This window comes from Harmonia axyridis, chromosome 7, assembly GCF_914767665.1.
Source record: "Harmonia axyridis chromosome 7, icHarAxyr1.1, whole genome shotgun sequence".
In the NCBI taxonomy this organism is placed as follows: domain Eukaryota; kingdom Metazoa; phylum Arthropoda; class Insecta; order Coleoptera; family Coccinellidae; genus Harmonia; species Harmonia axyridis.
In genome coordinates this window covers 23695776-23705990 of record NC_059507.1, presented here as the reverse complement: position 1 = coordinate 23705990, position 10215 = coordinate 23695776, and the positions used below count along the sequence as shown (strand labels likewise).

The 10215-nt window shown below is 36.1% G+C and overlaps 2 protein-coding genes across 2 annotated transcripts; one reads left to right on the top strand and one right to left on the bottom strand.

The window, feature by feature from the left end:
• The first annotated feature begins 628 nt into the window (after positions 1 to 628).
• LOC123684824 lies at positions 629 to 2397 on the top strand. The gene is made up of 2 exons (XM_045624298.1): positions 629 to 761; positions 1484 to 2397. The coding sequence occupies exons 1-2, from the start codon at positions 629 to 631 to the stop codon at positions 2356 to 2358; spliced, it is 1008 nt and encodes a 335-aa protein (XP_045480254.1). The 3' UTR covers positions 2359 to 2397.
• Positions 750 to 2742, bottom strand: LOC123684825 (protein ANTAGONIST OF LIKE HETEROCHROMATIN PROTEIN 1-like). Its single transcript, XM_045624299.1, has 2 exons — positions 2388 to 2742; positions 750 to 1443 (listed from the first exon to the last, which is right to left on the bottom strand). The coding sequence occupies exons 1-2, from the start codon at positions 2705 to 2707 to the stop codon at positions 873 to 875; spliced, it is 891 nt and encodes a 296-aa protein (XP_045480255.1). The 5' UTR covers positions 2708 to 2742; the 3' UTR covers positions 750 to 872.
• Between the last annotated feature and the right edge of the window lie 7473 nt (positions 2743 to 10215).

Genomic DNA, 10215 nt, shown 5'->3' with positions numbered 1-10215 from the left:
TAGTGGGTTGTAGCTTTCACTTGAGATGCGGGATTTCTCTGTGGAGATGTCCTCGAGAATGGTTTGTTGTTTTCGAAATGATGACTGGCAATTGATGGTATTTTCCAGAAGAGAGAAAAATATAAGAAGTCAGCAGCTTTTACTATCTTCTTTGAATTCCGATTCGTGGTATTTTTTCACTAAATTTCGCTCGGATCTTAAAATTGTAATGAACAAATATAACTACTCACTTATAACCTTATAAATTAAAACAAGAATAAATTTCCACAAATATTTTAATATTGTTTCGTCAATACTTGCTTTTTCAGTAGTAATATCCTTAGGACATTGATAATAGACGAGATAATTTTATGGCAATCAAAAGCTCATTACTTGGTAACAGCCCGAAGCCGAAGGCTTAATACGAGTTTGAGAAATTTGTCATAAGGCCAGGCGCAAAATGACTCGCAGTTTCGTGAGGTGACGCAGCGTGAGTCACGGCGAGATTTTGTGAATGTAATAAATAAATACCACTGCGCATACATAATAGCAGTGTGACGTGACGCAGGTTTTGCTTAACGTGATCCTGCGGAACGCAGTGTCCATCCCGCAGTTTCTTGTATGTATTCACGGTGAGTAGAAGTGAGAAATGGAAGAAAAATTAATTGAAGCCGTGCGAATTCGGCAAGTTTTGTACGATACAAGCCATGTAGACTATATGAGGGCAAAACTAAAAACTGAAACGTGGGTGGAAATCGCTAAAGAAATCGGAATGAAAAGTGGTAAGTTTATTCATTTATTATAAATAGGGTAATCTTGCAATAATTATTAACAAAGCTACAGAGAATTTTCTGAAAAAAATGTCCAAAAAATTACCATCAACTGTACATATCTCAATATTTCCCTCTTGCAACACTTTCCCTCTGCCAAGGTATCGCTCCTGCGGAGTTAAAATAATTTTTGAAGTTTTCCCGAATCTCAAAAGCTTTCTGTGTACTTCGAGAATTGTTCGATTCTAATGGGAGCAGTTGATCTTGCGGCATATCTTCGGTATGATTCAGCATTTTTTTTGCCAAAACGCCTGTACTAAAAACATTTCCATCACTAAATCTTCCTTGTGACCCTACATCAATGGTGATGAATTTATAATCTGGGTCGACTACAGCCATTAGCACAATAGAAAAAGTATGTTTATAATTTATATAAGACGATCCACTTTTACCGGGCTTTTTAATGACCACATGTTTACCGTCAATGGCTCCAATGCAATGCGGGAATTGCCATTTTCTCTCAAAGGAGTTTGCAACTGATTTCCACTGTTCTTCAGTTGGTTGTGGCAAATATATTGGTTGCATCAGCTTCCAAATTGCTTCAGATACTTCTCGTACAATGTTGGAAACTGTTCGATCACCCATTCTGTAGCTGTACGCCATACTTTTGTAACTGTTTCCTGTTGCCATGAATCTGGAAGATGTTTAATATTTATTAATATATATTGTTGTAGGATCTGAAGCAAAGGCGTTGTGGGAAAAACTACGACATTCATTGAGAGATGCGATTCGAAGACAACAAAAATGTTTCAAAAGTGGAGCAGGTGCGGAAACTATCAAAGAATGGAAATTTCAGAAACAGATGGGATTTCTGCAGCCTTATATGGCCAATAAATCAAGGGAAGGAAACCTCCGCCAAGACGGTGAAACTGAAATCCTAACACAAGATTTTGAAATCAATGTAGAAGCTGCAGAGGTAGACAAAGAACATTCACAACAAATGAATATAGAGGAGCAACCTGAAAATGTGGAGGATGAATCCCAACCCAAGGCACTTTCAGAAACTGTTCCCACAATGTTATCTGCAAAGCGAACGTCAATTGCAACCCCCAAATCAGTTAAAAAAATTAAGAATGATAATGTTACTAAACTTTTTAAAGAGACTATCGAGAAACATGAAGAGAGAAGTAAAGCAAGAAACGAAGAGAGAAAAAATTTGGTACAGCAATTACAACTCACACATAATGATCCCCTATTTAACTTTTTTTTGGCGATGTACCAATCTACTAAAAGAATGCCATCCTCCTATCAACACATGATTAAAAATCGTTTGTTCAACGAAGTTTCACAAGCAGAAGCCATGTTACTGGGAATTAGTCCTGCTGTCCAGCAGCAGCCCAGCCTTGATCAGCAGCAACCCTACTACCAGACTTTACATTCTCTTCCTGCAGCCACTCCATCCAACAGCAGAGCATCAACAGCAACCAGTTTCTATTCGGAACAGTCACCATTAAGCCCCTCCGATATCCGTCCGGAAAAAAACGATTACTCCACAAGTAGCAGTGGTAACGAGCTGATGAATTTTATCACTACTTTTGCGGAGAAATAATTAAGTTAATGAAAATAAAATAAAGTTACCTTAGAAATACACTTAGTTTCTCTTCCGTCCCGATGGGCCTTGTAGCGTTACATCCTTCTGCGTCAATTTCTTTCTTGATGATCTCATGCACTTCGATGAACTGGTCACGGTTTAGCCGAAAATAATTTTTAAATTGTCCGTCGTTAAATTCTTTGGTTAAAGCAAATTCTCCGTGACTTTTTCTTCTTTTTAGGTATAAACTTCTCGCTGCCTTTCTTTTGGTCAGTTGGGAGGTAAAAAATAACATTTCGGAGACAAACTCATCTTCCGAATCAGATTCAGAATTGAAGTCAAACAAAAGAGCAGTAGCTGTTTCCATTTTGAGCTTGTAACCAACTGCGTTATAGCAACCAAAAGCAAGTAATGCGATCGTATTTGCGCGGTTCCCGCGTTCGCAGCTAACCTCCTCAAAATTCCGCCGCGACTCACGCTGCGACGCCTCACGAAACTGCGAGTCATTTTGCGCTTAGCCTAAAACTATGAGGCATTTATGAATGCCCGAGGGATATTCGACGGAAAATTTTTCGAGAAAAAAATGTATGACTTTATTGAAGTTTAAATAAATATTAGATTCGTTGCTGTTCTCTACTACCTATAGATGATCTATTACCATTGCATCGTGGGCATCTCTGGCTGATTTAGATACTGTGTTGTTAAACGGGTCAATCATAATATTATAGTCATTATAGTATGTACTTTTTTGCAAGAGTTTGCACAAAACGTTCCAAATTGTTTTCATCGTTACTTCTTTATATTCGGCCCAGTCTTGCTTTCTCATATTGACCGCCTAATACTCGTATTTTAGTATTAACGTCAATTCTTCTAAGCTCCTATGTTCATTCAGTTCATATTCTCGTTTGCAACAAAAATCCATAAATATTCCCCAATTATATTTGTAACTGTATGTTGTATTTCTGGAAATTTTTCTTTTATTAGATCATTTATACTTTGTTAAACTTTGAACATACGGATTGCCAAGACGTGACGTTTTGGAATGAAATCGTCATAGTGATTGATAATTGGAATGAATGCAATATTTATTGCACAAGTACTTCAAAATTACCGATAATTTTGCATGACAGCGTGCTGTCATGAGTTCACGAGTTCATTTTCATTTTTGGCTCTTTCTCCAATAATGAAAATGACCGAATGCAGTTTTTCAAAGGAAACACGCTGGAATGCGAAATTATCCGGTCATTTTGTTATGCATTTATGAACAGTGCAATTGTCGCAGGGCTATTTCGTTTCCTACAATGCAATTATCGTAAGTAATTGCACAAGTGCATCAAAATTACCGATAATTTTGCATGACAGCGTGTTGTCATAAAAACTGCATGAGTTCATTTTCATTTTTGGAGAAAGAGCCCGACACCGAAGGTGGAGGGCTCTTTCTCCAAAAATGAAAATGACCGAATGCAGTTTTTCGAAGAAAACACGCTGGAATGCGAAATTATCCGGTCATTTTTATGCACGAGTGTAATTCGGGGGAATATTTCCCGAATAAACTGTTACATCACTTGTCAAACTGATGTAGAATGGAATTGTCATAGATTCGAACTGTGTAAGATGCATAGAAACTATGCATCTATGAACAGAACAATTATCGCAGTGCAGTTTCGCTTCCTACAATGCAATTATCGCTGTAATTTTCGATAATTGTTCTCCATATACATAGAATTTTTGACAGGAGGGAAATATTCCCTGTAATTTTCGATAATTGCGATCCATTTACATAGAATTTTTGACAGGAGGGAAATATTCAGTGTAATATTGATATGATTGGGCGAAATTGTTTTATATGACACAAAATTTGATTGGTTGTAAGAAGTGTCCAAAAATTCTCAAGCTAATCTCATATTTCGGCTGATTGATCTGAGGAAGCCACAAAGCCACAATGTTGACGGAACCATTGTTGTTGATTATAAAATAATAGTATAGATTAATTTCTTCATTTCATTTGAAAATTATTTTCCATCAAATAAGGAACGAATCCATCAAATACTTATGTTGATATGACATGCCATGAAAACATGGAAATAAGTGATACCTCCAACACAATGTCATTTGCCAATTTATTTTTATTGAGCAAACGAAAAAACACATCAAAATTATAAATGATGCGTGCTTGGAAGTCTTGATCTTCACCTTCGATATGCCATTCTAACGGGTTTTCTGATAGCAATGATGACAATTCAAAATGGTTATAATGGCAATACTGTGTATCATTTTTTGACATTTCATATGTCATTTGTGCTCAGTAGGTAATGCCATTTCATTATGAAAAGATATCAAATTGTTTTATAGAAGTCAGTGCCCTTTTATGTGTACTGAGAGAGAAACATTGATGATATTTTCAGTTGTGTAAACAATTGAATTGTAGAATTTGAAGTGATGAAAATCCACACCAAATTCTTGAGACATCATAATTTATATGATATTTTATTTTCAAATTGTTTCATTGCTATTCGAAAAACCAATAGGTATGTGAGCACTAAATCTTGGAAGTAACGCATTCTGCATTGAGATTTGTTTGTATGGAATGATATTTATCGATGAAAATCATATACACACCAAGTTTCATTGAAATCTGATAAATAGCTCCAGAGATAATTAAATTTTCTCCTAATGATATGATTCTCACTAAATTCAGCCAAGACTTTCGTTCCACAGTTTTGGTTCAGATTTCTAAATTCGAGTAGGCACGATCGAATGAGAATTTTTTTTTCAATTATCGAGATAACAACAATTCAAAAGGGTATAACTCTGAAATCATCGAACGATTTCGTTCAATGAATATTCAGACCTTGAATCTAACCATAAGAATTTCAAGCCTCTAGTAAAAGGTTTTCCAATAGGAGGTTTTTGAATAGCCTAACTAAGGAACGATCCACGCAAAAATGGTGAAAAGTCAGATTACGCAAAAATAAATCACTTTTAAGTCGTTGTGAAGCGCCTTCTATGCCTTCAATAATCAAACTGGAGGAAAAATTTGAGCTTTTCGACAAGTTGATGTGAAGAATCGAAACCGTATGCATCGGTCAAGAACAACTGAGAATATTGCTGCTATAGCTCGGACTGTTGACGAAAACCCAGGTTTGTCGATTCCTCGTCGATCTTAGGAATTAAGCGCTCCACAAATGACATGACATCATATTTTGCATGAAGACTAAGGGCTTAAGGTTTTTAGTGTTCAGTAGACACAAGAACTCAAGCCGGTCGATCACCAACAACGTCGTATCTTCGCTGATTGGGTCCTTGAAATGTATCGAAATGGTCCGGAATTTCTTGAAAATTCATCTTCAATGATGAGGCCCATTTAAACCACGGAGACTACGTTAATGAGCTGAATTGTAGCATTTGGGGCTCGGAAAATCGAAGAATGATTCTTGAAAAGTCTCTCCATCCTCGACGTATCCCTACTTGGTGCTTTTTTTTTTTAATTTGTGGTGTGATTGGATTCAATGAGGATAATGTAATATCTAATTATAAAAGTTTAAAGAGTCTTCTTGATGAAGGATATTTAATATAAATCAAATAATTTGACAACTTTGTGTCTAATCCTTCACAATAATATATCTGTATGATATATTCAGTTTATTTTTGTCTTGGAATATATTCCAATTCTAAAAATGACAAATTTAATAATCAACCAAAAGAAAAATTCAAAATGACTAAAATTGTACAAATTGAGTAAACGGTTAATAAATTGAACAACTAAATTAACATAAAGACAGACGTACGTTTCGGAATTTTTGTATTTAATAATACAATTTTTTCCTCATCAGTGCCTTACAGTTCAACGGAATTATTAAATTTACAAACTTACCACGTGTATATCTAACCTCAACAAAATTGCAAGTAAGAAACCACTAACTATACGTAACGGTTGCTTTTGTGAGGATTCACAGAACAAGCTTGTTCTGTGAAATACAAAAATTCCGAAACGTACGTCTGTCTTTATGTTAATTTAGTTGTTCAATTTATTAACCGTTTACTCAATTTGTACAATTTTAGTCATTTTGAATTTTTCTTTTGGTTGATTATTAAATTTGTCATTTTTAGAATTGGAATATATTCCAAGACAAAAATAAACTGAATATATCATACAGATATATTATTGTGAAGGATTAGACACAAAGTTGTCAAATTATTTGATTTATATTTATAATGTAATATCTACGAAGAATGGATTTCCGTACCGAGCTATAATAATTAATGATTTTTCATTACCGTAATTGGAAGATTTAGATTTGGATGACGTTTATTTTCAACGAAAAGAAGTTACGTGCCACAAAAGTAACCAAACAATCGCAAGATTTTGCCAAAAAAGTTTCCTGGCCGTGTTACTTCTCAAAGAGGTGATCCAAATCGATCAGCGAAATCTTGTGATTCACCACTTTTTTCAGGGCCATGGCCATGTGAAAGATAACGTCGACAATACTGGACAATCGATTTAAGACCTTACAGATGAAATTCGTGAAGTGCTCGAGGGGGAGGAGAAGAAAATGTACGAATTACTACCATAAAAATTTCATGAAATAGTAATTTACGTAACAAGTCCGGAAAATAGGGTTTTTTTGGACGAATAGACAAAATTCCAGGACGAGCGTAAGCGAGTCCTGGAAGTCTGTGAGTCCAAAAAAACGATTTTCGGGCGTGTTGCGTACAATATTTTTTCGGCAACCATGTAAAATAACACTATCGCTGCTGCTTTCCATATTTTATTGCGATTGCGATAAAAAAACATGCAAATTTTTGACAACTAATTTCATATGAACTGTCAGCCGTTATCTCGGGTGCTATGGATTCTATGATTCTTTTCCGGCCTAGTCCGGGAAGTACGTACTTTCCGGACTAGGCCGGGAAATGCTACTTTCTCAGAGAAAAAGCGTCCGGAAAGTGAACACTTCCCGGACGGTTGCCGAAAAAAAATATAGTACTGCAACCGTATTCGTCGCAGCCATTTAAGATTTCAATTAAGATTTAATTGAGGAGGTTCCGTTGCACTGCGACCTAAAGGTCTATAGCGACCCCATCAGAGCTATTCTGGCGTGATCCAGAGCTCCAGAGTTTCTAATGAACTTAGAAACTCTGGAGCTCTGGATCACGCCAGAATATGCTTTGGATAAGAAACTTGTAAAAGTAAGGAAGCACCCTCCTTCCTTACTTTTATAAGTTTCTTATCCAAAGCAGATTTTGCGTTGGCTAGTAATGGCGAGGCATTTCGTCACCAGGTGACCCAGAGTTTCCTCCTCCTCCCCACAGAATCTGCACTCGTCATTTTCTGCTAGACCCATACTCATGAGGTGTTTCCTAAGGCAACAATGCCCTATGACTCCTATGAGGAATGCAGTCAAAATATGTAGTATGATATATTTTTGCTTATAAGCAAAAATAGGAGTATCTACATCTATAGATGCAGATACTTCTTGGAACTCGCAGTGTCAAAGTTTTGAAGAAACTTTTTGGAATGATCCAACCCAGGAAGATTCCGTCAGATTGTTTCCCTTTCGGTTTTTTCCTTTTCTCATTTTTTTTCTTATATGTACATTTGCCTATTCCATAGAAAGGTTCCTGGCCAATAAAAGGAGTTCGTGCTCCTTTTTAAGAAAGGATGTTGGCCTCTTCATTCCCTCTAATTCCCGAGTAGAAGGGAACCCAAACTGAGAATAACTTGACATTCTTGCCTATTTCTTTGAGTTTCCTTTGGCACTTCAATACCAACTTAGAATCGATGATATGTGATATGATTTGATCACAGCCTGACTATCAGAATATATCGTTATGTCTTGCTACATCAATTTCTTCACATCTTTCTATTGCGAGTATTTCTGCTTGAAAGACACTTAGAGAACGAGCATTTGGTGCCAGTCCCGAATACCTCAACGACAGTTTCAATCGTGGTTTTCAAACCATCTGTGTTCCATTTAATGGTATACTTTTTGAGAATTGGGATTGTGGACTCCTTTTTCCATTCTTTTTTTGCGGCAGCCATATCGTTTTCCATCGTTAATGGCATAGCTTCCTCTTTACAATGAACTCAACATGCCTTGATTGAAATATACTCTTTTTCATTTTCATATCCAAACGAAATCTCTTACCTATTGGAAATACCTTTTACGTTAGGTTCGGGATAAAATTCTTTTCAACCTCAAATTCTCCATCATTAAGTCAAACCATTCTAATCACAATAGTCCAAACAATAGAATCAATTCATTCATTCTTAAGAATAGCCTGAATGAGAAAAAGAGTTCAAATTCACGAATTCGTGAACATTCTATAAAATCACAATATAACACCTAACCATCAACTCAGTCCAACATCCAAACCCGTCACCGACAAATTCAGTCATTACCTACTTCTTCACCGTAACAACACACCTGAACTTTAACAATCCTAATAGCCGTAATTGCCGAAAATTCGGCATGTACGAGATCGAAATTTATTCGACACGAATAAATAGCCAATTGAGCCAATCAATACGAAATCTCACAATTCGTAGATTGAGGTCCTGCTAATCGCCTTCGAAAAGCAACTTTATTATGGTCGAATTGCCTCACACGGTACAACTTGATTAGCAACGGAAGAAACATAAACCCATTGTGCCGGTTTCTCTCTGTATTGGGCAATAAAGATAACAGTAAAGGAGTACACCAAATCGGTGTCCAGGATGGCCGGTTCTTCGGGTCACAGCAATTTTCCCAACGTCTCTAACAATTTTGTCTCTATTGTGTAAACAGTCTTTAGCGCATCGCTCATCTTTGACGGGTGATTTATTGTTGAATGCCACCTCGGGCGGTTGCATTTGTCTTGTGAATCTTGGCGTGGAGTTTAGGCAATTAAAATAATTGTTCTCCGGTCCTCGTGCTTTTCTCTTGATGTCTGAATGATTTGGAGGAAAGCGGAGAAACCGAGTGTAAAGGTCAAAAAATGATCAGAATGTCTATTAGGGAAACATTCGACGTAAAAGAAATTTCAAATCTAAGGGTGCATTCACACTATGCGGATGACCGCAAAGCAGGATTGCCATTGCGGCTAGCTGCTACTACAGTGACTATATTACCACAGTGGCGACAACTGGCCATAAAACTGTCAAAAGTCCGCCATGTTTCGTCAAGACGTTTTTGGCGGTATTTTTGAATTGTATATCGATAACTTACTGCAATATTTCATATTATGGGTCTCAATTTCTTTAGAAAGTAACATTATGTTTCCTGAATTCGATTCAAGGTACGACATTGCAAATGAACTGAATCGTGCTATCTATTTTTCCAAAGATACAGATCGAAAATATTGGTTATCTTCAAATTCTTACTTAAATTATTATAAAGAAAAAACTCAAGAACAAGGTACATACAAATGTAAAAATTATTATTTTCCAATAATAAATTCACCTTGAATGTTCAGCCATGGCCTTAATGGTCATACAATTTCGAAGTTATTACTTTATTGAGTAATGCCTTTATATTTTGACAATGATACTCTGTATCATTTAAGAATTGTATAACTTGATTGAGTTATCTCTACTATTTTTATATTCTAACAATGATGAGAAATGATTTATACCATTTCGAAGTTGTATTTTTTATCGAATCCTGCGGCGTGTGCAATACAATGAATTTTTGCAAAGGAGCATCAATAAATTATCTATCTATCTATCATAACTCTCTATAGTCTTTTTCGACCTTTTTTTAATCTGTAGGCAACAAAACGTCTTATTATTTTGAATTCGATCTTCGATCCAATGTATCACGTCTGAAATGAACTGAATCGTGCTATCTATTTTTCCGAAGATACAGATCAAAAATATTAGATATCTTCAAGTTC

What these genes read in the sequence shown, in the direction of transcription:
- LOC123684824 (XM_045624298.1), top strand. Translation starts at nt 629, where the DNA reads ATGGAAGAAAAATTAATTGAAGCCGTGCGAATTCGGCAAGTTTTGTAC. An exon ending in AGAAATCGGAATGAAAAGTG is followed by an intron (nt 762 to 1,483) that starts GTAAGTTTATTC and finishes ATATTGTTGTAG; the next exon opens with GATCTGAAGCAAAGGCGTTG.
- LOC123684825 (XM_045624299.1), bottom strand. Translation starts at nt 2,707, where the DNA reads ATGGAAACAGCTACTGCTCTTTTGTTTGACTTCAATTCTGAATCTGAT. An exon ending in AAACTAAGTGTATTTCTAAG is followed by an intron (nt 1,444 to 2,387) that starts GTAACTTTATTT and finishes AACATCTTCCAG; the next exon opens with ATTCATGGCAACAGGAAACA.